This window comes from Nelumbo nucifera, chromosome 2 (genome assembly GCF_055504915.1).
Source record: "Nelumbo nucifera cultivar China Antique chromosome 2, China Antique-T2T, whole genome shotgun sequence".
NCBI lineage: Eukaryota > Viridiplantae > Streptophyta > Magnoliopsida > Proteales > Nelumbonaceae > Nelumbo > Nelumbo nucifera.
Window position 1 is genome coordinate 102138511 of NC_142650.1, and position 26543 is coordinate 102165053.

The 26543-nt window shown below is 35.1% G+C and overlaps 2 protein-coding genes, 1 long non-coding RNA gene and 1 pseudogene across 5 annotated transcripts; 3 read left to right on the top strand and 1 right to left on the bottom strand.

Moving 5' to 3' along the window:
- Positions 1-293: 293 nt before the first annotated feature.
- On the bottom strand, positions 294-3397 carry LOC109115734 (uncharacterized). 2 transcript variants are annotated; one of them, XR_016083187.1, is made up of 2 exons: positions 3325-3397; positions 294-1334 (listed from the first exon to the last, which is right to left on the bottom strand). It is a non-coding gene; the product is annotated as an uncharacterized LOC109115734 (long non-coding RNA). The 2 variants fall into 2 exon arrangements; XR_016083186.1 differs by having other exon boundaries at positions 294-2880; positions 3325-3383.
- A 2295-nt stretch (positions 3398-5692) lies between these two features.
- On the top strand, positions 5693-7030 carry LOC104611202 (putative pentatricopeptide repeat-containing protein At3g13770, mitochondrial). Its single transcript, XM_010278173.1, has one exon. The coding sequence runs from the start codon at positions 5693-5695 to the stop codon at positions 7028-7030; it is 1338 nt and encodes a 445-aa protein (XP_010276475.1).
- A 9010-nt stretch (positions 7031-16040) lies between these two features.
- Positions 16041-24873, top strand: LOC104611116 (mediator of RNA polymerase II transcription subunit 7a-like). The gene is made up of 6 exons (XM_010278045.3): positions 16041-16177; positions 21051-21206; positions 21740-21809; positions 23623-23789; positions 23869-23942; positions 24434-24873. The coding sequence occupies exons 2-6, from the start codon at positions 21066-21068 to the stop codon at positions 24492-24494; spliced, it is 513 nt and encodes a 170-aa protein (XP_010276347.1). The 5' UTR covers positions 16041-16177; positions 21051-21065; the 3' UTR covers positions 24495-24873.
- Positions 18200-20721, top strand: LOC148802630 (small ribosomal subunit protein eS28 pseudogene; annotated as a pseudogene). The gene has a single exon (XR_016082646.1). The product of XR_016082646.1 is annotated as a small ribosomal subunit protein eS28 pseudogene (transcript).
- Positions 24874-26543: the final 1670 nt, after the last annotated feature.

Consider the following 26543-nt stretch of genomic DNA (forward strand, 5'->3'; position numbering starts at 1 on the left):
TTTGATAAATTTGACTTCATTTTGGGCTTTAGAAAAGTATGTAGTATTCTGTCTGTGGTAGGATAATGGAAATTGGAAACCATTTCTTTCCGTGTACAGTAAGAACTCAAAGAAACTACTTTGCATTCTACACCAGTATAGAACTTCTGAAACGAAAACAATGTTCAAATAGTGATTTTCTTGGTAATTATAAGCTTGGACTACATACCCATAAGTTCGATTTGAATTAAATACAGTTGACTTCATTTCAAGTGTGGGGTAGTATTAAATCCTTCACTTGTAACAGGAGTAACTTTGTTTGAGGAGCAAGTATAGATTAACAGAAACCGTGTGAGAAAGTGCAGGGAATCAAATTTTTCTAATCTTTCCGCGTCAAGCAAGAATTCAAAGAAATTTACTTGCTTAGTTGCTTATTCATGTCCACATCAAAACATGGAATACCTGAAAATGACAGTAAAATAAATGAGATAATGCCGAAAGGACTTTTACTTGGTCTATTTTCGTATCCTTTTGGAGAGGTCTTTTTGGGACGGAGGTGGTAAAGAACAAGTCGACGTAGATAAGTTCTTGATGGTGATGTTTGGCATCCACATCTTGGGGAGGAAAGCAGATTTCATATCATCGGTTGAGAAAGATTCTTCTGTATTTTAATCAATCAAGTCACCGAATCCTGAGACCAGGTTCATTAGAAAGCATTAAAGAAACTCTTAAAGCACCAACTACTCCCTCTATGCCTTTTTTGCGTAGAGATGAATTCCTTGCGCAAGAAACATTGAAGAAGCTCAAGAAGATAAACATATTTGTTGCTGTCAAAGATGGGACTGAGGGCAATAAAGTAAATTCACTAAGTAAATTCACTGACATCCGATGCTGATGGGTCCAACCTATGAGTAGGCGAAGAGAACACGTCAGACGCCCCAGGTGTGATCCCAGGGGCGGAGACTCTGACGGTCAAATTAGCCAGGTGCTTAAAGAGGGGTTAGACTAGACTTGAGACAAGGGCTCAAAGCTTAGTCCTTAAGAGCTCAGACGAGGTCTCTCTCGAATAAGAATGCAAGAGAGTAAGACTGAACAAGACGGATTTACCTTGAACTGGGCACCCCCCCTTTTATAGCTGACCTTGCCATGGAGTGGTCGGAGGCAGTTAGAGATGAATGGCCAGAATCACATCCAGCTGATGCCACATGGCACAATCCGGGGCCGCACCATATGCGCCTACATCAATATTCGTGTACCTCTTATAGGAAACACTAAAAATCAATGTTGAATGTTGTCGACTCCGATCTGATAGAGAACTGTTTTGGTTACTGGATCACAGGTTGAATGGTTTCATCCTTTGGTTCAACCATTCAATTCATTCAGAAAAATTGAACATGGTTCTAGATTAGTTTTGAAATCTACTTCAAATCAAAATAAACTTTAAAACAATAAGTACTACAGAGTATGATACATACTAATACATGTAAATGGGGTAAGTTTGACTGTATCAACATTTCTAAGAACTGGACAACTGAAAACCCATTTTGGCTGCCATTGCCGGTTCTGGTGGTCCAACTATGGTGCTGGAATCTAGCTGGTCTGTCTAAGAAAGGGAAAGCTATTTGGGGAGTTATTCCACCAGCTATGTTATGGTCAATACTAGATAGATAGAAACAGGAGAATTTTTTAAGGCAAATACAACATAATAGATTCGCTAATGAAGGGTTTTTGTAGCAAAATATAATCTTGGGTGGCATCACATAGACTGTTCAAGAAAATACCAAACAGCTATGTTTTAGGTATCAGTAATCTTCTTGTATCCAAGGTTCAAAATATCTATACACGTATGTGTATCGGCAGAGATGTATCAATACTTAAAAACGATACTCCTATTTTTTTTAGTTTTTTTTCAAGTTTCAGTTCTACACATATTTTTATATATTATTTAAAAAATGTGTTTCCAAAAACACTGTAAACAGATGTATTGAGGACCAAAATATATAAGGGGTATATCATATGGATACTTTGAACCTTATTTGTATCTACTTGATTGAAATGAAATTTCTAAACTCTGCTCAGGGCCTTATCGTGCAGGACTTCTATTTGATTTGTTTTTCTTATTAATGAAATATTATAACTTTTCTCTAAGAAAAAAAAAAAAAAAAACTATTTAGTCCAGTTTGAGCTTGGCAGCATTGCTGAAGTATCAATTAATCAAGATTCAAGAAAGCATGAATATTTTAGAGATGTTATGCTTTTTGATATGCATAACAATTGCAATCTGAAAACAAAGTTCAAAAAATTGGGGTTTGTAGTTTATGCATTGAGAGAGAGATTGTTGGATTCATGAGCTTTTCTTTTTTTCCTTTGATCTCTTTTGTATCTTCTTGTTCTAACCGTGACTCTAGCAAGGTTCAAAGTATCCATATTGGTAGGGATGTTAATGGACCAGTTTCGGATTGAAACCCATTCAAATCAAAATCAATTTGGATGGATTACTCTTTAGTCTAGACTTAATGGTCCAAAATGATTGGATTGGATTAGACCTGGTCCATCCATAATGGATTTATATTGAATTGGGTCAGATTAAACCAATATCCAGACCAGAAACTAAGAATATATGCGTCAATGGACCAGGTTTGAGCTGGAATCAATCTAAATTAAAACCAATTTGAACAGAATGGACGTCCTAGACATTGAATTGGACTGGCCCAAAATGGTCCAGAATATTCATCAGATTGGATTGGACTTGGCCCAATTGACACCCCTACATACTGGTGATACACAAAAATTGTGTTATCACCCAATTTTGAACATCAATATTCTCTGAAAACAAAAATATTTAAGAACTTTGAACATAATCATTCTTCCAAATTCTCAGTATTTCACACATCGTCCACCCTGAAAACAATGCATATTGAACATGTAATTGGCTACCATTAGCAATAAGAGACCAGCCCACTAAAAGATAAAGCAACAAGCCATTTAGTTCAGTAACAGCTGAAGTGAGCTAACTGAATGATTAATTGCTTTTCCTTTTGTGAACAAGTCATTAAGTGATCAAATAGCTTGTGAGCTCCTTGCCCTATTATTAAAGACTGAAATCAATAAGTTATTCAGTTCAGCTTCTTCAAGTAGAACACAAAGAAACAAAGTCACAAACAATCAGTCATTAATGCTTTTTATGAATGATTCCTTGATATTCTATAGTTTCAAATCCAAATTATCAACGACAGGGTTCATGAATAAACAAGCAAGGAACCAAGATGGGTTTAAAGATTTACTTGGTTTAGTTGTTTTCTTCATTAGTTAAAGCGAATGAACGAAACTAAACAACCAACTCACCACATCGAAATTTGGTGATAACCATCTTTGCACCAAAACTGGCACCGCGTCAACCTTCACAGGACAAGATGAGAGCATCTGAGAATGCTGATATATAAATAGCTTTCTTACTTAAAGGTGAAGAGAACGGCAAACTTGGGAACTAAGTAACCCATTTCTCAGACGCTACAGCCAGGAGCCGCACATCTCATCTTGTTTGTTGCCTTTGATGGGGTTGTACATGAGATGTGCCGTGTGCGGCTGTAGCGTTTTGTGGGTAGCAGATTCAAACTCAAATAAATAAATAAGGCCCAAATTAACAAAGAAAGCCCACCAACAGATGGTGGCTCAGTTGGTAGGTTCTCTGATTCGTCCAAGTAAAGACCTGCGATCAAGTTCTGCTGCCATCAAAGTTGGGGGGGGGGGTTAAGGGAGGGGATGGGCTACCTGCATTGTATAGCCCCATGAAGCAAAAAAAAAAAAAAAAGAAGAAGAAGAAGAAGAAAACCCATAAAAAAAAAGAAAAAGGTGATAAAATGAGTTAAGATCAAATTATAGATATGATCCGGCATATCATATCCATATGCACAGATACCCACTTGAGTGTTTGGTACCATGGTAGAATCTTGTTTTAAGGGGTTTTTATTGTTTAGTCCACTCCAACAAATCCTAGTTCTACCGTACAGTTGGGGTAGGTGCCAGTTCGAAATTGATGCCAATACACGGGCAGGTATTGGTATTATAAGTGGGGATATTTTAAATTTTGAATTGTTGTAGGTCTCAGTTGAATTTGGAATTCTGAGGTGGAGTGCTATATAGTTTTTACTTGTTTTAATTGGTTCTTATAAAGGCGCCATGGTGAAAATGTCTTTTCTTTAAGTGGTGGTTTTGAAATGCAAAATATCATGGATTTTGACATGCATTTATCAACACATAATTGATCACACCATGGCTGTTTGGTACTGTGGTCATTTATTTAAAAATCGTTTTGTATAGAATTTATCTTGAAAAAACGAAAAAAATGATTGATAAACTTTTTTTTTGTTTGTTTGACAATTAAACATTATTAAATGCCATTAGACACCACATAAGCTCAACAGTAAATAAATACATTAATATTGGGAAAACATTAACTCTCACACAAATTGAGACAAAAATTTATATAATATAATTACAAGTTTTAGTAAATAGCAATTTAAAATAAACCCCTATGTAGCAATGAGCTGATGGCATTTTTTTCAAATAAACAGCACGGGACCATACACCATCATAATCTATGATTCAATGTTTTCATAAAACACAACACATGATATGGGGTTCCAGAAAATACAACAGAGTGGTCCAGTTACAGCAGATAACAAATGATTAATTATAACATACAAGTTTGAAATGTCCCTAGTCCCTAGGGCTACAGACTTTTTGCTCTGGGCTCATTGGGCCAAGGCTTTAACTTTGAGTTTGAGATGGAGCTTTTTGCCTTTCTGAAACCAAAACAAGGCCCAGCTCATACTCTCATAGCTGGGCTTGGTCCAAACCCACCCCACTAGATACACAACAAAGTGGGCATCAGCTCAATTTATTAGAGCTGCAAATATGAAATATAGTCCATCAAAACTGATTTGTTTATATATTCGGATCCATCAAATTATTGCGTATCTGGTTTATATGGATTATAGTGGAATTTGGGCTGTAATAGAATATTGAATAGTATTAATATATTAACAAAATGATCAACATTTTATGTATTATTTAACAAATGAACTAAAATGATTTTAATATTGTTTACTACGAAGAAAATATATTAAAAATAAATTTTATGAACCTTAAACCATTGAATCTAATAAAAATACAACAAATTAAATCAATTTTACTAATAGCTGAATTATAAATTTCAAGTATATATATATATATATATATATAAAGCGATTCAAATTAGGGCTGTCAATGGATTGGGTCTACCCAATAGAACCAAACTGATTATGCCAGTTTTGGTTTTTGGGTTTTGTACTCATTAATAATTGGATCGATTCTAGTTCTTGTTTGTTTTGAGCCGATTATTTTGATAATAATATATAAAGCTTTTCTAGTTTTCTTATAATTTTTATTATATTTTATGTCCAAAGTGCAAATTTAATATATAATGCATAAGATAATTTTAGTTAAAAAAAGTTGATTTATTAACATTTAAATAATTTAGAATTTTATTGTCATTTTTATTAAGGCTATATTGTGAAAAATTAAATTTTAGTTTTATCATACATATATAGGCGAAGGGTGTCTAATCTCAGCCGTCCAAGAGTTTGGACTGGTCTATGACCGTTGACCACAACTTTTAGCAAAGTCCAAAGATATATCTTATCATGATCGTATTTCGGTGGCAGCCCGTCCAATGGCGGCCGTGTTGGCTCCAACTCCTCACGCGCTGCACAATCGAAGAGCATTTTCACTTCCACTCTCAAAATGCTGCCACCGGCAACGCCTATCGGTGGCTCGAACAGCCTCGGCTCCCCTCCACCGGAGAACCGACCGGCGGTCGGAGTATACCCCACCCGTGGCAACAAATGAATGGTCTTTCGAACAAAGAATACAAGAGGCCCTCAATGTCTTGGAGCTCATGGAAGCCCAAGGCATTGAGCCGGAGCCCAGCTTGTTTTGCATCCTTCTCAAAAGCTGTGCTGATGCAGAGAATCTCGAATTCGGAAAAACAATTCACAGCAAAATCGTTGGAACCGAACTGGAGAATGATGTTTTCGTGGTGAATAATCTCATTAATTTATATGCCAAATGTAGGTGTTACAGAACTGCTCGGAAGTTATTCGAGAAAATGCCTGTTAAAAATGCTGTCTCTTGGACTAGCATCATTTCCATGTATAGTCAATCGGGTTTTCATGAGGAAGCACTTAGACTCTACAATATGATGACGTCAGATGGTAATGTCAAGCCTACCGTGTTTACTTATACTATAGCTTTGAATTCTTGCGCAAAGTTGGGTTATTTAGCAATGGGTACTGAAATTCACAAGGATATCAAGATGGATAGGTGTGAAAGTGATGATTTTATTGTCACAGCACTGATTGATATGTATGCCAAGTGCGGCAGCATTGATGAAGCACGCCAAGTATTTGATAAGATAGATGAACCAACAGTTGCTGCTTGCACTGCAATGATAGAAGGTTATAACACAAACAATCAAGCTGACAACGCCATGAGATTTATTCGAAGGATCTTGCAATCTGGGTTAGATTTAAAGGTTGCAAAAGAGTTGGGTTTTACCTGTATGATACGGTCTTGCACCATGGAAGCTACTCTTAGACAAGGGCAGGAAATCCATGCTCACATGATTAAATTTGAGTACAAGCCAGGGCTGCTGACTGTAAATGAGCTTATTCTGTTGTACGAGAAATGCAATAAGATGGTGCTTGCACGGCGCCTCTTTGATGAATTGCTAGTAAAGAATGTTAAATTATGGGGGAGAATGATTTCAGGTTACGTCCGAAATGGGTTGAATCAGGAAGCATTGGAGCTTTACCTTGACATGGTGGCTGGAGACGTTGAACAAAATTCATTTGTTCTTTCTTGTGCCCTTGATGCATGTACAAGTATCATGGGTTTGGAGGAAGGAAAGCAGATACATGGTCGAGCAATCAAAACTGGTTATGACCTATGTGATGATTCTCTTGATGCTAAACTTGTAAAGCTGTACACTGAGTGTCGGAAGGTCGCATAACTTCTGGTGTATGGCTTCATCTGCTGATAATTGCCTTCTTTTTCTTCATTTTCCATGGATATTGGAAGTAGAACTCTCCAACCCTTAGAATAGAATTCTCAGTGCTAGTGTAATACATTGTAACACCTGGCGCATGCTCCTTACCTGGGCTTCAGGGACACAAGCATGGCAGCTTCAGCAACTACCATAACACCCTTCAGAGTATCCCACCTCAAAGTTGAATTTGTTTAGTTTATGTATAGTTCTAGAAGTCTACCATCACAATGGACCAGGATTGTTTTGTGTAGCTTAATCTTTCTTCATATTGTATTGATTAACATGGTTTGCTATTTGCTGCTTTCTTAGGATTTAAAGAGTAGACTGTTTGGCTGCTTGATTGACAAGTGGAATGCAATATCATTTGACATTTTGTGTTTAGATGATTCTTGCAACCTTTTAGTTTATCAGTAGTTTTTTTTGGACTTACACATTTTTATTGCATTCACCTATGGACGTACACATCTTACTGAACTGCATAATCTTATATTTATGTTCTTAATTCTTCTTATTTTAATATATTACTATATTGCCATTAATCCATAGTCATACATCTGTAGAATAGGTGATACAGAGCTTGGGGTTATATGCAATAAATGATATTAAATCTCGAGCTTTGGATGTGGTGGCTATGGAGGTCTAAATCATAAGCTTCAAGATAGAGAAATTGATAAAAGTAATAAGTATAATTTAGGTAAAAAAAATGTTTTATCAGCTGATCCAATGAGATCTGTATAAGACATTAATGGAGTTAAAGATTCATGTAAGGATGAACTCAGTTCTTTGCGCAGAGTAATTAATTATCTACTTCACTTGGTCAATATTAAGGTTCATTTATCTGCCTTTTAAGGAGGTGAAGATGACAAAAATATTGGTTTCTGGTTTAAGGTTCATTTGTTCTTTCTCGGGCCTCACACTTCTACATGTGTGTTGTTTTTGAAGGGAAGTGATACGAGACCTAGCAATCAAAAGTGGCTACACTGGTAATTCCGTGGTTGCCAGCCTTGCAAATTTGTATAGTAAGTTTGAATGTGTTGAGGAAGTTCAGACTGTGTTTCAAAAATCTGACTGGACTGGATGGTTGGACCAGGTTTGACTGGAACTGGCCTTTGGTATGGTTTAATCATTGAATCAGTCTGATAAGAAAAAAAATCTATGAAAGGATGCAAACCACCCAGTTCAATGGCAGTAATATTTTGTTTTATTCTAAAAACGTCTTTTGTTGTTTGTATGTCAATTAAGATGTGTTCATGGGCTGGGCTCGAGCTTAGATTTTGCCAAACTTTGAGTGGGCCTGGCCTGAAGCCAGCCCGAAGCCTGGCCCATGAACAGGTCTCTCAGTTTTAAGCAATGTATGACACTAAAACTCTTCTAGAAGTGAACACTTAGTGAAGTGGTTCAACCAAACGAGCAACTCAATTAAGCCTTGTGCCATTCCACTCTGTTGAATGTCAAGTCATTGTTGAATGATGGTCCCTTAAATCATTTTTCACTATCTCAAACCATGCCCTTTTTGGTCTGTCCTTAGTTCTTCTGGGCCCTTTGAACTTGTAAGAAATCACTTTTTCTTATTTGTGTTGTAGATGGTCTTCTTGGTATATGACCAAACCATCTTAGTCTATTTTTCCTCATTTTATCACCTATTAAACTCCTTTCAACACACTAGTAAATTTGCACGTGCTTTGCACGTAGCAAGTTTAGATGATGAAAATAGTAATCTGCATCCAAATTATTTTAAATTTTGTATATATTTATATGTGTATAAAATAATTCTATATTATAGGTGTCCCAAATGTTTTTTACAAATATTTTGTATTATTATCTTTTTTAATTTTTATTATTTAATTATGACATCATGGATTGACCCATTTAACCTAGATGGTTGACCTTACCCACCACCTAGACAACAGGACAATTTCATTTTTTGGTTCAATTAAAAAAAAATGTAATTTATATTGTTAAAAGTATTGGATATAGATCTAATAACATAATTTATCGGTGAGAAAATATCTTATATCATTTAATGAGAGCAAATGGACATTAGTACCTCAAATATATGACTTAATGAGAGGAATTTGAATGAGGTGAAAAATAATAGTTTAAATTATATTTTTTACCCTCGCAATTAAAAAGGGATAAATTCAAATTACATTTTTTACATTTTTATATTTCCATTTGTATAAAAATAATTCTTATTTATGACACTTGTTTTTGTTTAATATGATGAATATACAATATTAGAGATGCACCCAAAACATTTTTTTTTTGCAAAATTTATGTATTTTTTTCATTTTTTCCATTTTTATCATGTTTTGAATTTTTATTATTTAATTATGACATCAAATATTGACACATTTGACCTAAAAGTTGAACTATTGACCTAGACCAAATAGGAAATCAATTTCATTTCTTTTTGTTGGTTTTAAAATTTGTATTTCATTTGCATTATCAATGAAAACAATTTTTGTTTATGTCATTTTTTTTCTTTAATATGATTAATATAAAATATTAGAGAAATGGCCCATTTTTTCTACATATTTTATTTAACTATGACATCATGGATTCATCCAATTGGCCCAAATGGTTGAATTGGCTTACTCACCACTCGAATGGAAGAATGGTTTCGTTTTTTTTTTTTTTTGTTAATTTTAATAAAAGGTAAATTACTAAAACTTCCCTTGAAGTTTCTAACCATTGCCGAAATCTCCACTGAAGTTTAGTGATTGCCTCCCTTGAATTTTCTAATATAGTTGCAAGTAGACCCCACCCCTCTTAGAATCCTCTAATAAGAGGCACACAAATGTCCAAAATACCCATATAGTTATTATTGAGGCTAGTTTTTGCATAACAAACAATACAAACTTTAAACAACAAAAAAAAGTTTAAAATTGCAACTTTACCTTTGAGGGGTTCATATGAAAGGAAATTTTATAAAATAAATCAGTTTTAGAAAAGATTGGAAGGGTTTGTGGTAGGGGAGGCCACAAGCCGAGCTCGAGCTTAATATATAGGCTCGTTTGCTAATCGAGCTGAGCTTGAGCTTAATAAAGCTTGGATCGTGAGGCTCACGAGCCTAATTGATTATGTGTACATAGGGTGTCACCTCAACTACTAAGGGAGACCTCGGCTCGGCACCTCGGCACCTCGGCCACTGAGGGAGACCTCGGCTCAACACCTTAACAATTGAGGGAGACCTCAGCTCAGCACCTCGACAACTAAGGGAGATCTCAGCTCGACACCTCGACTGCTAGGGAAGCCTCAACTCGACACTTCAGCAGCTGAGGGAGACCTCGACTGTTAGGGAGACCTCAGCTTGGCACTTCAACAACTGAGGGAGACTTGCAATCAAAGGGAGCCGAGCTTGAACTTCTGAGCTTTTGATTCGAGCTAAGCTCGAGCTCAAGTCTCTAATTCGAATCTAGCTCAAGCTCAAGCTTGATAGTTTATGAGTGAGTTGAGCTCGAATAACCAGATATTCGGCTTTAATCCACCCTTAGTTTGGGGTATTGATTGATATGAAGGGAAAACTTGGGAAATAAACATTTTAGTCAAAGTAATTACATGGTTATTTTGAACATTTTTATGCCTCTTGTTAGAGGATTATAAGAGAAAGTTCAAGAAAGGTTATACTTGCAATTATGTTAAAGTTCAAGAGAGGTGATTGCAATTACCAACTTCAGGGGAGGTTTTCAGCAATGGTTAGAAACTTCAGAGGACATTTTAGCATTTTACCCTTTAAAAACATGGGTTTTATATTGTTAAAATTATTTTTGTATTTGATAAAGATCTAATTATTAGAATTATTAAATGAAAAATACCTCAAGTACAAGATTTAATGGAGAGAATGTGAGTTAATACCTTAAATATAAGACATAATGAGAGGGAATTAAATAAGGTGAAAATTATAAGCGATACTACATTATTAGCTCTTAGAATTAAAGAGGGACTAAATTAAAAAATAGGGGTAGTTTAGTAAAGTTCTACACCCTCATTGGTACTTTTAAAAGTATAAATTAATATACTACATGTATGTATGTATGTATGTATGAAATAAACATAAATAAACACAAAACATTCTGACTTTATGTGGAAATTTTAAATCACAATAAGAATTATTATTATTATTATTATTATTATTATTATTATTATTATTATTATTATTATTATTATTACTATTATTATTATTATCATTATTATTATTATTAAATTTTGTATTCTATTTTCATCATAAATAAAATTAAATTTTATTTTAACAATTATTTTTATTTAATATAATGAATACATAACATTAGAAATATTTCCAAACTTTTTACACAAAATTCTATACTTTACAATTTTTTGTGTTTTATCTATTTTTTAATTATTTATTATTCAATTATGACACCATGAGTTTATTTGAAAATATGGATAATTGACCCACCATCTAGGTAAGAAAATAGCTTTGCTTTTAGATCAATTCTAATTATATATGTCATCTACATTATATAAATAATTTTTACTTATTACACAACCTTTGTTTGGTATAATTAATATTTTAGAGATGTGTACAATTTTTTTTATAATTTTTATATTATTTTGATTATTTGTACTTTTTTACTTTTTAAAGATTTATTATTTAACTATGCCATCATCAGTTATTCCATTTGACCCAACCCACGACCCAAAAAGGAAAATAGTTTGGCTTTTAGATTTTCTATAGTTTTTTTTTTATTTTTGTGATTCTTTTTATTTTCTATTTTTAAAATTTTATTATTTGACTATGACATCATTTCATTTCTATGTTGATTTTAGATTTGACATTCCATTTTCATCATTAATAAAAACACTTCTTATATTTTACACTTGTTTTGTTTAGTATAATGAATATACAATATTAGAGATATGCCCAAATATTTTCATTTTTTCTATATTTTATATTTTATTTATTTTAATTTATTATTATTACATTATGATAGTGTTGATTAAATCATTTAACTCCAAATGGTTGAATTGCTTACCCACCACTGAGAGGGAAGAAAATGGTTTTGTTTTCAAATTATTTTTCAAAATATTTATTTTTATACTATTAAAATTAGTGTTGTTGATTTAATTCGTAGAATTTAATGATGAGAAAATGAATCTCAAATATAGGATTTAATGAGAGAATATAACTTAGATATGAGATTTAATGAGAGAGAAGAGAATAGGAAAATGGTTTTATTTCTAATTGGTTTTAAATTTTATATTCCATTTCCGTTTCCATAATTCATAAAAATATTTATTATTTATCATAATTATTATTGTTTAATATGTTGAATATATGATATTAAAAACGTTCCTAAATTATTCTTTAATTTCTAAATTATTTTTGAATTTTTATCTATTTTTTGACTTTTTATTATTTAATTGTGGCAACATGAGTTGACCCATTTAACCCAACATGGTTTAATTTCTTACCACCACCTAGATGATAACATTATTTTTCCATGTATATTTTAAAAGTATAAGTTTTTATTTTATTGGAATTATTAATTTATAATGTATGACTTTTAATTAGTGGAATTTAGTGATGATAATAAATAAAAATACTTTAAATATATGGTTCAATGAGGGTGAATGGGAGTTAATACCTTAAATATGGGATTTAATGAGGGAATTGAATGCATTGAATAATAGTATTAAATTTACATTTTTTACCCTCAAAATAAAGGGACCTTATTTCAAAAAAGGGGGTATTTTAGTCAAGAAAAGTTCAACAATTTTAGAGGCTATTCGTACTTTTTATAATAGTATATATTTATTCTTTATCCTATCATTTCTAGTTGCTCCACTCACCTATCTCAATATTCACATTTTTGCTACACTAATATTTTGACATGTTTCTTAACTGTCCAACACTCTATTGCACATTGTTGGCTTTATAATTGATGAGGGGTAATTTAGTCCTCCAATGACATCATGACACATGGCATCATAGAATAGTTGGGTGACACCTAGGCATCACATAAGCAGATCATCTCAGACACTTAACAAACTGCATCAGTGACCTCGGGGCCACCCCGGTAGACCGAACTACAAGCAAATAAATGGGATTTCAGGTTAGTGTATGATGCAACCTGCTTCCACCGGACTACCCTAGTCTTGTCAAGACGTTAGGTCGGCATGAGAGGCAACCCGCTTTTGCCGACCTAACCTGAGTTTAGCTAGTGACCTATCGGGTGACCTCTTCCTTAAGAGGGTTACTGTCTCCGACTTCTCCGAGATCATGATGTTCGACTGTTAGACCCATCTTTCCGTATCGACTGCATTGGAGTTGATCGGATGGACCTTATCCCTCTGTGTGGATCACGTATCCAGCTGAGAGATCTCCTTTGAACATGGCGAACACAGCTTCTCGGGAATGTCGGACGTGTTACTAGAAGCTCCTAGTTTCTTATGCCTATATAAAGGCGTCCCCTCCCTCCGAGAAGGTACGTGGCGACTTAGCTCTCGCAGCTCTCTAGATCTTTCACTCTTTAGCTCTCTCAAAAATTTCCTGTTTGCTGACTTAAGCATTGGAGTGCCCACCCAAGTAAAGCAACTTAGACACTCAGATACTGTCTTTTCGCAGGTCGACCTGGCGAACTCTCCAGCTCGGCATCCGAGTTGCCCTCTAGCAAGGAGTTGCCAGACCGTGCATCATCAATAATCATTATGAATTTTTTTTTTTTTGTTTTGACCTGAACAATACTATCTTCTAATGTAGGATTTTGGATACACGCCTTCATTTTTGCCCATCATGCTTAATTCTATAGGTGACTTCTTCCTCAAGTATCTCCCTTGTTGTTGATTATCAAATCAAGGTAATAAACAAACATCACACTGATATATCTCTTGGCATCAAATCTTTAATATCCCCTTATTTCTATTCTTATCATTACTGATTTTGCATTGATATATATATTTTGTTTTAGTCCTACTTGTTTGTTCGTTGGTTTAACCAGATGATCTTGTTGACAAATTAAGCAATGTAAATATTACATGTAGGAAAATTTGTATCGCATTATTCTGGATGCTCCTAGTTACAAAGTTTAAATTTTCGATACGATACTCCCGATACGTGGTGTATCGTATCGTATCTTTGAAAAACATTTATGGGATATGCATGGAAATCGGGAGTCTCGTATTTTTCATGCATATCAGATTGTATAGGGGGTGTATCAGGGCGTATTGGTAGTGATCGATGAAAAGGATAATACCAAAACTTGAAAAAAAAGGGGAAAAGCAAGCTTCTTTTCCCTGAAATAATGTTTTTTCTCACCCCCAAATGACTCTAAAACTCCAAACCTCATTCCCAGAGTGCTAGATTTGCAAGAAAGTGTGAATCATTAAATTTTTTGAAGATTTTTCAAATTTTGAAAAAATATTGCAAAAATAGGTTTTTTTTCTTTCAATTTTTTAATATATTGTGATTTTTTTTCTTGAATGTTTAAATTTATGTTGATCTACATTTCTTACATTCAAAATCATAATTTTTTGTGTTATTAGTAGATTTATGGAAATTTCATGAAAATATTTGGGAAAATATAAATTAACAAAAAATTTGAAAATATAATTTTTTCTCTGCCTATAAAGACTAAATATGTTTTATCTATCATATCCATAGAGCAATTGAAATTTCTTCTTTAATATATATATATTTTTTATTTTTTATATTTTTAGAATTAAAAAAATAAATAATAATTAATTATATTTTATCATTTGATCACAAAAATTGAAAATATTATAATTCTATGGATAATCTATCATATATATAGACCAATTGAAATTTCTTGTTTAATAATTATTTTTTATTTTTATATTTTTAGAATTAAAAAATAAATATTATATTTTATCATTTGATTACAATGATTGAATGTATTATAATTCTATAGATGATCTATCATATCCACAAAGCAATTGAACTTTCTTCTTTAATAACTATTTTTTGAATATATTATATAATGTTTATTTATTTTTTATAATTTTTGGAAATAAATAATTCTTATTTATATTTTCATTTAGAAGTTGTGCCAATGCATGTTTTATGGTTGGATAGAAGAGTTGGGTTTTTTCCATCCCATAAAACATTAAAACTTAAGAATTATAATTTATAAATTATAATTAACCATATGATTTTTAATGAAATTATAATTAACTACAATATATTTCTTCATAAAACCATCAAATTATATTAATTAATTGTATATACACCTCATTGAGGTCTTATATTTAGTGTTGTTGATGTATTTTTTTATTTATTAAAATATTTATATTGTTTCCAAGCATATCTATGCATATCTTAGTTTTTCTCCGATGCACATACGTATCAAAGGTGTATCTCGATGTATCTCTTAAAATTGCCTTTCCGATACATTTAACGTTTTCCATACTTTGAACATTGCCTACTTAGACAGAAAATCAACTGCTTTAGATTTGGAACTGATTTTAATGAGCTTGGCCGCTTGGGTAATGCTTTGCTTAATATTCAGGTCCAGTGGGCACTGAATAAAATTAGTCACACTATTGGGCTTGTAGGCTTAGGCCTAGTTAATCATCTTCCAGCCAGTGACGATGAGGCTGTGGTTGGGCACTTGGGCTTGATAGGAATTCAACCAAACTTCTGCTTCTCATTGCTCATTAGTAGTCATGATTCTTAGAAAGACAGCTTTACATGTAGGATTAGGACGTGTATGTAGAGCTGTTCCGGTGCATGGATTGGCTTAGTATTATGAGTTGAACCGTAGATCGGTAGATGGTTCCAACTCACATGAATACTCACTCGTAATTCGTAAACGAGTTGATGCACCTCTTGATTTCCCAGCCTGGCAGCCGCAGGAGTTCAAATCCGCCCCTCACATACAAGATAGAAACAAGGTTAGAGGAATTCAAAATTAGAAATGACCATCATACCCTTTACAGTATACCTATGTGAGAGTAAATTCGGAGGATGTCCTTGTAATTTCAGAGTTAACCTATTCAATGCCTCTCTCTATATAAGAATCAAAACTAGGGTTTTACGGTCCTTCCCCCCGGACACGGAGTGCGAGTTGCGAGCAAGCGGCCTCAACGTCTTCTTTCTTCTCTCACTCGCGCTCTCCGATCTCTACGCAGGTACCCTAATCTGCGTTTCCCATGAGATCTCTATTTGGATGCACAGTTATCTCTTCTGGCTCATATCTTGTCTCTTGAAGGCTTTCCTTTGTCTCAGAAATCAGTCCATATATTTCATTCGCTTGTTTACTTGCGTGTACTGTATACGTATATGGTGTTTCTTGACAGACGATTCCTTTTTCTGGTGTTTCGATTACATAGATAATGGTGAATCTGGTTTTGTGCTATGGATATATGTTCTGTTCTTGTTTGAAGGCCTCACTTTTATGATTTTCAATAGTTCTCCTTGCATATTGAAGATTGAGACAACTCCTTTATCTTCTTGATAATTAGAATTAAATCTTGTTTGGGTTAACTTAGATCAGTACATTGCCAGTTTCCTTGTCTACGTGAATATGCGCAAACATGGTGCCAATCGTTTTCCTTAGGAAATTTAATTGAACGATAATTCTTGTGATAATGGCGTACAGATGGTAATTGCTTGGTTATCTAGTGGCAATTTTCAACATGTATGGGAGAAGTTTTGAGCCTTATGCGTGTTCTGGCGTTATGTGGGCACCTCAAGACTAAAAGGTCTGCCATGAACGCTAATTGGACCCGCATGTTGACAATTAATTGAGTACAAGTCAATAAAAAATATCGGCATTTAGGATTCATTGACAATCTATCCCTAGAAAAAATACGTGCAGTAAGGTCCTTGGAGGGTAACTCATCTTCTCCATGAAATTAGTGAGATATCTGCATCCCTTGGGTGTAGTTACAGATGGATCCCAAGAGAACTGAACCAGTTGGCTGACTCTTTGGCTAAATCTTGATTGGGGAAGGTTATTTTTTGTATCGTGCAAATATTTACCTATTGCTTGTTTGGGCCTTTGTTTATTTATATATTTAATTTTGTTGTAGAGCCCTTTTAGTGCATCATCTCATTTACATACTTTTTTTTAATGAATAATGTGCAAATGCTTTGATTTCCCAAAAGCTTTGTGAACTGTGAAGGCTCTATTTGTATCAAAAGCAGTGGAAAAGTTTGCATCCAGAATTATTATGTATGAGATCATTAAAATAGTTAAATTTTTATGTATGGCCATGACTCTGTGCTATTATCTTAGAGAATGTAAAACCGTCCATGCCCATGGGTTTAGCCCATGCTCAACAACTTTTGAATTTTCTGTCTAAAGTGCTCTTCACTGAGGCTGTTTAATGTCATTATGGTTGCTTCGATGCATGGACTCCTAGCTTGAAGTGCATCATGAAGATGCTATTTGTGTTGTCTTGCTGTTTAAAGAATTTTGCTGCCCTAATGAACCATGGTTGATTGGGAATGCCTTTAGCTTGCTATCCTATTAGGGTATGTGTTTGATATGTATCAAGCGGATATCTCATTTGGAGATTGGTTGTACCAATGGTTGAATATGTTTACTAGCAATAGAACTAATTAACTTCTGGTTCTAGGTCTTGGTTCTCATGGTCCAATTGTCCAGTCTGATCTGAGTCCTAAAACACTGGTTGAGCTTTACGCTAGTACTTGCTTCACTTCTCATTTTATTTTAGCATTAGCTATATCCTGAAAGTAGAGGCTAGTAGGTGCAACCTAGATGAGCCAGAAAGTGGCATCACATGTTATAGATGTGCAGAAAAATAAACTAAATGATGCTTGTGCTCTTATTGTTTCTTGAAGTGGGCATCTTCTAACACAAACAGAAACAAAGACCTTTAATCAAATTTCAAATATGGTTATGATGCCTTTATAGTTTACTTTTTTTGTTTCATATCGACTGGCTTAATTTCAAAATTTGGTTCCAAAGTGCTGCTCATTTCATATTTGAGATTGCACTGCCACATTACTTTTCTAATGGTCGACTTTCTCCTCATATTCAACCTTGCTAAAATGATACAACTCTGATTATGCTTCATTGACTCTGCAACTTTAATTGTGCTATTTTTGGTTTGTATTTGAACGACTTACGGCTAACAACCAATTCCTTTGTTTGACTTCATTTTGCCCACCACCCACAACACAGGATGGATTCTCAGGTGAAACTTGCCATCGTGGTGAAGGTAATGGGACGAACAGGGTCAAGGGGGCAGGTGACTCAGGTTAGAGTCAAGTTTATGGATGACCAGAACAGGCTTATCATGAGGAACGCCAAAGGGCCTGTCAGGGAGGGTGATATCCTCACCTTGCTCGAATCCGAAAGGGAAGCTAGGAGGTTGCACTGAGGCCATGGACATGACAATATTCCCCTCTTATTCTCTTAAAGTGATTTTTTATTTTTTTTTGTCTTAGGTCTATCTCCATTTCAATGCAAATTTTGAATTTACACTAGTACATTTTTGGTTCGAGGAGAACTCACAATTTGTTCATCTTCCTGTTTTTTTGGTGCCTTTATTAGTTTATCCAACACCTTCATTAGTTCAGCTAGCACATGCACCTCCAGTTTCATTACCCGAGCCACTACGGGCAACCTCACAAAAATATCAACGTCGACGGATGATAGTTGACTCTAAACATCCTCAACCCACACCGCTATCTATCACTCCTTCTGAAACTCCAGATTCGGTAGATACAGTTCTAGGTATTCCTCTTGAGCCTGAGCCTGAGCCTGCTATGTTTTCTGATGATAATGTTCTTGTCTCTAACACCATTGTTGTAGCTGATCCCACTGACCTTAATTTTCCCATTGCACTTCGTAAGGGGAAGAGAAAGTGTACAGCCCATTGCATTTCACACCATCTTTCCTATAGTGCCTTATCACTCTCCTATTGTGCTTTTCTTTCTTCCTTGGGTTCTTTGTCTATACCTAGGAATGTTATTGAGGCTCTCTTCAAACCTAAGTGGAAAATAGCCATGCAAGATTAGATGGATGCTTTGGTTAAAAACCAAACTTGGGAAATAGTTGATCTCCCCCAGACAAGGAGATAGTTGGATGTAGATGGGTATTTGCAGTGAAGTATAGGGCTGATGGCAAGATAGAGAGATACAAGGCAAGGTTGGTATTAAAAAGGGTATACTCAGACCTATGGTGTTGATTATCTGGGAACTTTTGCACTAGTAGCTAAGATGAGTTTAGTTCGTATCCTTTTATCTTTAGCAGCCACCTATTCATGGCCTTTGTTGTAGTTTGATGTCAAAAATGTCTTCTTCAATGGTGATTTACAGGAGGAGGTATATATGGACATTCTAGCAGGCTTTTATGAGACTGTTGATAAGGGAAAGGTGTGCAGACTCGGAAAATCTCTGTATGGACTGAAACAGTCACCTAGGGCTTGGTTTGACAGGTTCAGAGGGGCACTCATTTGTTTTGGATACACACAGACACAACTTGATCATACTCACTTTGTGAAGAGGAGAGATGTTCAGGTGTCAATTCTGATTGTGTATGTGGATGATATAGTGGTGATAGGAAATGATTTGGAGGAGATTGATAATCTCAAAAAATCATTGCAACAAGAATTTGAGATCAAAGATCTTGGTGAGCTCAAATACTTCTTGGGGATTGAAGTTGCAAGATCCAAGCATGGGATCTTCTTTTCACAAAGGAAGTATGTATTTGACCTATCGTGGGAGACTGGGAAGCTGGGGACCAATCCAATAGACACTCCTATTGATCCAAATCATAGAATTAATGGTGTGGATGGTGAGTTGGTAAAGGATGCAGGGAGATATCAAAGAATGGTGGGCCGATTGCTGTATTTGTGTATGACATGACCAGATATTTCTTATGTTGTCAGTGTTGTGAGTCAGTACATGCATGCACCTCGGGTTCAGCACTGGGAAGGTATTGAGAGGATACTTGCATATTTGAAGAAGCACCCTAGCAGAGGCATTATTTTCTCAAATCATGAGAATTTGAAGCTATAGTCTTGTACAAATGTAGATTGGGCAGGATGCTTAGATGACAGGAGGTCTACATCAGGAGTGTGTACCTTTGTAGGGGGAAACTTGATCTCCTGGAAGAGTAAGAAGCAAGCGGTTGTGGCAAGGTCAAGTGCAGAGGCTGAGTAGATCCATGGCTCATGGTGTCTCAGAACTTCTTTGGGTTATATCTCTCTTGAGTGAGATTGGGGTGAAAGCAGAGGAACCTATGATGTTATACTATGACAATTAGGCTGCAATCAATATTATCCACAATCCAATTCAGCATGATAGGACAAAACACATTGAAGTTGATAGACACTTTATAAGAGAAAGGGTAACAACTGCAGAAGTCTGTTTGTCTTATGTCTCTTCAGAGTTGCAGCTGGTTGATGTTCTTACTAAAGGGGTGGCAAAGAACAAGCTTGAACATGATCTATGCAAGTTGGGAATGTGTGACATTTACTCCCAACTTGAGGGGGAGTGTTGAAGATTAATCAGTTTTATGATGTTTTTTATGAGTAGATGTTTTATGTTAGTAGTTATGTGAGTCCAAATTTTATTATATTTTTGTGTCTTATATATGCTGTTTTATGTCTTGCCGCCCTATAAGGGCATAGTTGTTTTTGTACTACTCTATTATTTTTAGTATAAATAATAAGTGAAGGGGGTGGCCAGATTATTGCTCTCTTTTCTTTCAACTTCTCTTCTCCTTCTCTCTTCAAGAAACTACTTTTCTTTCATATTTTTTTTTAATTCAGCAGATTTCTACTAACTTCATATAAACATATAGTAATATTATGGTTTTGGTTCTAATTGGATCAGATTGAACCAGGGTGAATCCCCACCTTTAAGTTTCAAACCCAGCTAAATGGGATTTGATTTTGGATTCAGTTCGGACAACCAGTCATGCCTACTTTTGGCAGTCCTAATCATGAAATTATCTGGATTTTCAAAGGAAAAGAGAACAAATTTTGGTATTTAACAACTCTTTTTTCTTCCTAAAACTCGAAACAGGGGAAGTACGAAGTAATGGCAGCAACATCAGCGACATACCCACCACCACCACCATACTACAGGCTCTACAAGGATTACCTCCAAAACCCTAAATTGGCTTCTGAGCCCCCCCCTCCAATTCAAGGCACCTACATGCTCTATGGTGGCACCTACACGGTCTGTTCTCTGTTTTTCTTCTTAAACTTTGTTATCATATTTTTATTGTTTACTTTCTTCTTGGGTCTCTCTCATTTCAGAGTAATGATTAGGGTTTATTTAGATGTAAATATGTGGGTTCTGTTTACTTAATGCTGTTACTGAGCTTTAGTTTTGATTTTTTTGTTATTTTTCTTTAATTTTAATTTTATATGAATACCTTGCATTTCATTTTGAAATTCTATGTTATTTAGATGTGCATTGATGTATTGGTTAATTATTTCTTGTTTTTGAACTCTTTGTGCATGCTTACTCCGCTAAGCTCAGTCTTTTAGAAATTTCTAATCATTCCATAAATTTAGAGGCATTTTGTATTTGAACTTTCATCGATATACTGAGTGACTCAGATTTAGTAGGTTTCTTTTGATGTTAACTTCTTTCCTTGTTGGATCAGATTTGCAAGTTATCTTTTTGTAAATTGCATTTGTATCTTTGTGTGCTATATATACTTCATTTACTTCAGATTGTTTGGACTTGTTGCATTGTCACCACAGACTGATGATGTACTTCCTAGCTTGGAAGAGCAAGGAGTTCGTCAACTTTATCCAAAAGGGCCCAATATCGGTACATTTCAGTTCATTTCTTCTTATTTGTAATACTATTTGAAGACAAATTGGCTTAATTTCTTTTTCTTTCCCAGATTTGTTCCATCTAAATAAAAACTATGTTTGTGGCTGGCGGAATGTAGAGTCTGAACAATTCAGGCCATCCTAAAAAAATATGTATCCGTATATATGGTTTTTATGGGAAACGGTAACTTTCACTAATCTTTAAGGAAACTTAGTACAACTGTCAACCTTCATAGGCAAGGTGATCCTCAACATAAAAACAGTTTACAAACATGCCCAGAAAAGGTTTTCCCTACTAACTCCTTGCTTTGCTAAGGTACCGGCCATTGCATTGGCCTAGTCCATTTAAAATGTACTTCAAGCTCCGTTGTTAGGTGCATAATTTCCCTTATAGGTTGTCTAAGAGACCAAGTGCCCAAACTGTTTGTTTGCATCCAACCTACTACCAATTTAAAATCTCCCTCCACCTCCAATTGTTAAAAACCCAGTTGTTTAGCCAATTTGGGCCCCTGTAGGAGTGCCAAAACTTCTACTCTAAGAGAGTCCCCCAAACCTACCGGGCCAGAAAACAGGGCCATGACTCTTCCTTCCCCATCTCTAAATATGCCCCCAATTCCAGAGGGGCCAGGATTACCTGTAGAGCTGCCGTCAAAATTCAACTTCACACCGAAAAGTAAAGGAGGGGGTACCAATCCTCTTTAAGAGTTATAGAACAGGAAGAGCTCGCTACTGTTCTCCAACCTCTAACCATATCATCTACGGAGAAGTCTTTGAACAGGTCCAACGATTTCAGCCAATGTATAACCTTGATGGTGATCCCTTTTATGAGTTCATGTGCTGTTTTTTATTGTCCTTGGAAAACTCTGTTATTTCTCTCTTCCCACACTGCCCAAATGATTGCTGCCCTTGTTGTTCTCCCCATCACCCTTCCTCTTTCATTGGTTGTCAGAAAAAAAGTTAGATTCAAAAAGATCCGCCATGCTTGTAAGAGGATTCCACCTGCACCCAAAGAGAGAGGAGAACCAATCCTAAATAAGAGTAACAAGAGGACAGGAGATTAGTAGATGATTTACTGTCTCACCACTCTTCAAGCACAGGGTTACAAACTTGGGGATAAGCACCAATTTGGTCATTTTCTTCGAAGCATATCTTAAGTGTTAATTTTTAGGAGAACCACTTCCCAACAAAAAGGCCCTCACCTTTGGAGGTACGGAGCACACCTCACTTCTTTTACAGGAAAAAAGGAAACCAAGTTGGAAGATTGCAACAAATCATTGAAAAATGAAAAGCAAGAAAAACAACTTGAGGAGACTTCTAACCAAATTCTACTATCAAGACAAGATTGGTCCAAAAACACCGAGTTTAGAAGAAAAAAAAGTTCATCTGCAAGCCCTCCTTTTGAATCCCTCAACCCTCTCCTGCAGATAGATGCTTTCAGTCTAACTTTGTTCTTCACCTCTAACACATGGCCATAATAGGAGTTTTTTGTTATCATTAATTATGTATTTTTCCAGTATTTATCAATGTGAACAAACAAAACAATAAATAAATATGGACAAGCAAATCCAAGTTTCACTTGCTTTGAACTTGAGCATGTTGTGTGCTGTGCATGAAAACTTCCTGGGGCATTTTTTATTGTGTTGGTGTCACCTAGAAAAGAAAAGGGAAAATAAAGGAAATTTGTTATTATTGGCATTTCTTTTATTTAATAACTTGGACATGGTAGATCACTTGTATAACCGTCTTCAATAATGAAATTCAAACAGTGCTTGTTAATTGTTATGTGACTAACTTCTCTTTTTTCCCAGACTTCAAGAAAGAACTAAGATCACTGAACAGAGAATTGCAGCTACATATTTTGGAGCTTGCAGATGTTCTTGTTGAGAGGCCATCTCAATATGCAAGGAGAGTGGAGGACATATCTCTTATATTTAAAAACTTACACCACCTTCTTAATTCATTGCGTCCTCACCAGGTAGAAATTTTCCCTTTAATTGTCTAACAATTTTTTTTTAATTCTACTTCTTTTAATTTGCCTTTTGTTTTCTTCACAGGCCAGGGCAACGCTGATTCACATACTAGAACTACAGATACAACGTCGAAAACAAGCAGTGGAAGACATCAGAAGGTATCTTGATTCAATGTTTTGTTGGAAATATCAAGTCCTTTCAACCACAGATCTAATAATCTCAATACTGGCCTTGTCCATGAGCTTATAGCATTTAGCAACCAATGTAGACATCCTTCTTGGTTACTTTCTCATCACCCCATCATACTGAGGTTGACTTTTGCCTTTTAGTTCACTGGACAGCTAACAAAATTGATGACTTAGATGAGAAGTACATGTATGGATGCTATTGCATCTAAATATATTTTGAAAAAAAAAATCCTCTGCGTATTGGGGTTGTTATTTTGTATATTTATATGTCTTTTTGGAGGGGTGGAGGATGGGGGTGGGGATGATAGGAAAGTCCCCCTATCCTAAATCCTAATAGACCCCTCCCCACTAGTGCTAGAATTGCCTTTGTTGCTTTATTATCGAGTGTGTGCAACGCAAGCACCTATAATTATGTTGTCATTTATGAGTAATAACCTTTGATTGTTCTTTTGCTTCTTTAGAAGAAGAGAAGAAGCTCAAAGGCTGCTTAAGGAGTCACTTGGGACCTTGGATGGCCACTAGCACAAATCAGTATATATGAGGCTGTGCTTTTAAGAGATCTTGTGGGTTTGACATAAGCAGATTTCTTACGCCTACCAATGGGGACCTCAGATTTCTCTCATTTCTACCAGTTGCAGCATCTCCGGATATGCCTTATGCTTGAAATTTCTTGGTATATAGGAGAGACTTAGCCAACCAATGTAATAAATCTATAGGAAGGAATAACAAAAATGGGCCATTTGCCATATTTGTTGGAATGTTATACTGTGGACATCCCATGCAATTTGAATGGACAGGTATCCTGTATGCGGCAGCTGAACCAGCAGCATTCATGTTGCATTTTTGTCAACCCCATAGGCTGCATTGCAGTTTGAACTTTGAAGATGACATTTTCTTGTTATTTGTCAATTATCACATTACAAGATGCCCTTTCATCTCTCCCCATTATTTCTTTTGGTAGAAAGCTGAGAAAGAATAACAGAAAACAGAAAAAAAACTAACAAACAAGAAAAAAACAGATTAAGAAAAAGAGGAAAAAACTGCAGAATCTTCTGCTAGAGGCCCTATCAGCCAGTTCGGGGGAGAGTTCCAAGAACCTGAAACTCCATCCTTTCCTTTTGAAGCAAGAATATGAGCGGACTTGTTAGCAGTCCTGTTAATCCAGATGAACCTGCAATTCAAACCTGCTATGTTATAATAATCTGATAAGAGGCCAAGCCTCTGGAGGGCTTTCAAAAGTTCTCTGATTTAGGATAGATGCTAGAGTCCTGGAGTCACAGTAAATCAACAGGTTTGAGAAACCTCTGCTGGTGGCCCACATACTATTCACAGATAGCTACTAGTTCAGCATATATAGCAGATTTTGCTTTAGGGGCCACAGTTTGCAGTTAAAAGAGAACCAGAATCAATCTTGTACTATAAAACCAAAGCCACTTGAACCATCCTTTGAGAATCCATCATCTGTAAAAGCTGTACAAAACGGACCCAAAAAATTCTGAGAATGGTAATTTTCACATCCTTTGTAGAACCTCTAAATACCAGTGTTGATGTTGGTAGGGACACATTATTGTTGGGGATTGTAGTGTTTGGCTTTCCGACAGCGGTAATGATTGGGAATCCTTAGCAAATCCAAGTTCTTGCCTGGGCTTAAGAAAGTGGTTTAGCCAAACCTGCGCTTAGCACCTTTGCTAAGGACTCTAGTCCCGGGTTCCAACCCTGAAGTTGAATACTAAGCATTTGTAGTATTATCAAATATCAAATAAAAAAAAAGGCAGAATGCTAAGCATATGTAATATTTTATGGGATCATTTACTAGAACACCTCTTATGGTTTCATTTTATAGTTTTCATGGATTTACTTAAACCTATTTTATAGTTTTCATTTTACTAAAGCATTTTCTATAGTTTGTAACCTTTTTACTTAATTGACCTTTCACCAATAAGTGTTTCTTTTGCCATCTGAAAATAGTAACATGATCACCTGTTGGTGTTAACTTTCCCATAGTATTAAAATAAAAAGCAAATAGTAACGTAATCACCTAAACTAAATGGAAAATGTTCAAAGGCATGGAGAAATGATTGTTTATTTCAAAAGTATCTTTAACATTTCTTCATTCAAAAAACAAAATTGACCAAATAGAGCCAAATTGAATGACTGCTTGTGTCAACTAGGGGCTAAAGTGGTATTTTTATTTTATTTTGATTAAATTTATTAAAATGGATATTTCGGTCAAAACTGTTATTTTCCACTGTTATATAATGAAAGGTCGATTAAATAAATAGGTTGCAAATTATAGGCAATGTTTTAGTAAAGTGAAAACTATAAGGTAGGTTTAAGTAAATTCATGAAACTATAGGGGGTGTTTTGTAAAGGACCTTATTTTATGCTATATGATATATAATATATGTATAAGTAAATGTTACACATTGTATATTATAAAATATAATAAAGGTCTTGAGAGTAGGAACAACAATTTCCACACTATCCTATGGATATCTGCCCTACCTACCCCGTCAAGACGGGTTTTATTGTTTGAAAAGTAGATTTTAGGGTAGAGATTGGTTTTGGGAT

Bases quoted from the DNA above. Each gene is read 5' to 3' on its own strand.
- LOC104611202 (XM_010278173.1), top strand. From the start codon at position 5,693: ATGGCGGCCGTGTTGGCTCCAACTCCTCACGCGCTGCACAATCGAAGA.
- LOC104611116 (XM_010278045.3), top strand. From the start codon at position 21,066: ATGGCAGCAACATCAGCGACATACCCACCACCACCACCATACTACAGG. The intron at 21,207-21,739 runs GTCTGTTCTCTG...TTGTCACCACAG, and splicing joins TCTATGGTGGCACCTACACG to ACTGATGATGTACTTCCTAG. The intron at 23,943-24,433 runs GTATCTTGATTC...TTGCTTCTTTAG, and splicing joins GCAGTGGAAGACATCAGAAG to AAGAAGAGAAGAAGCTCAAA.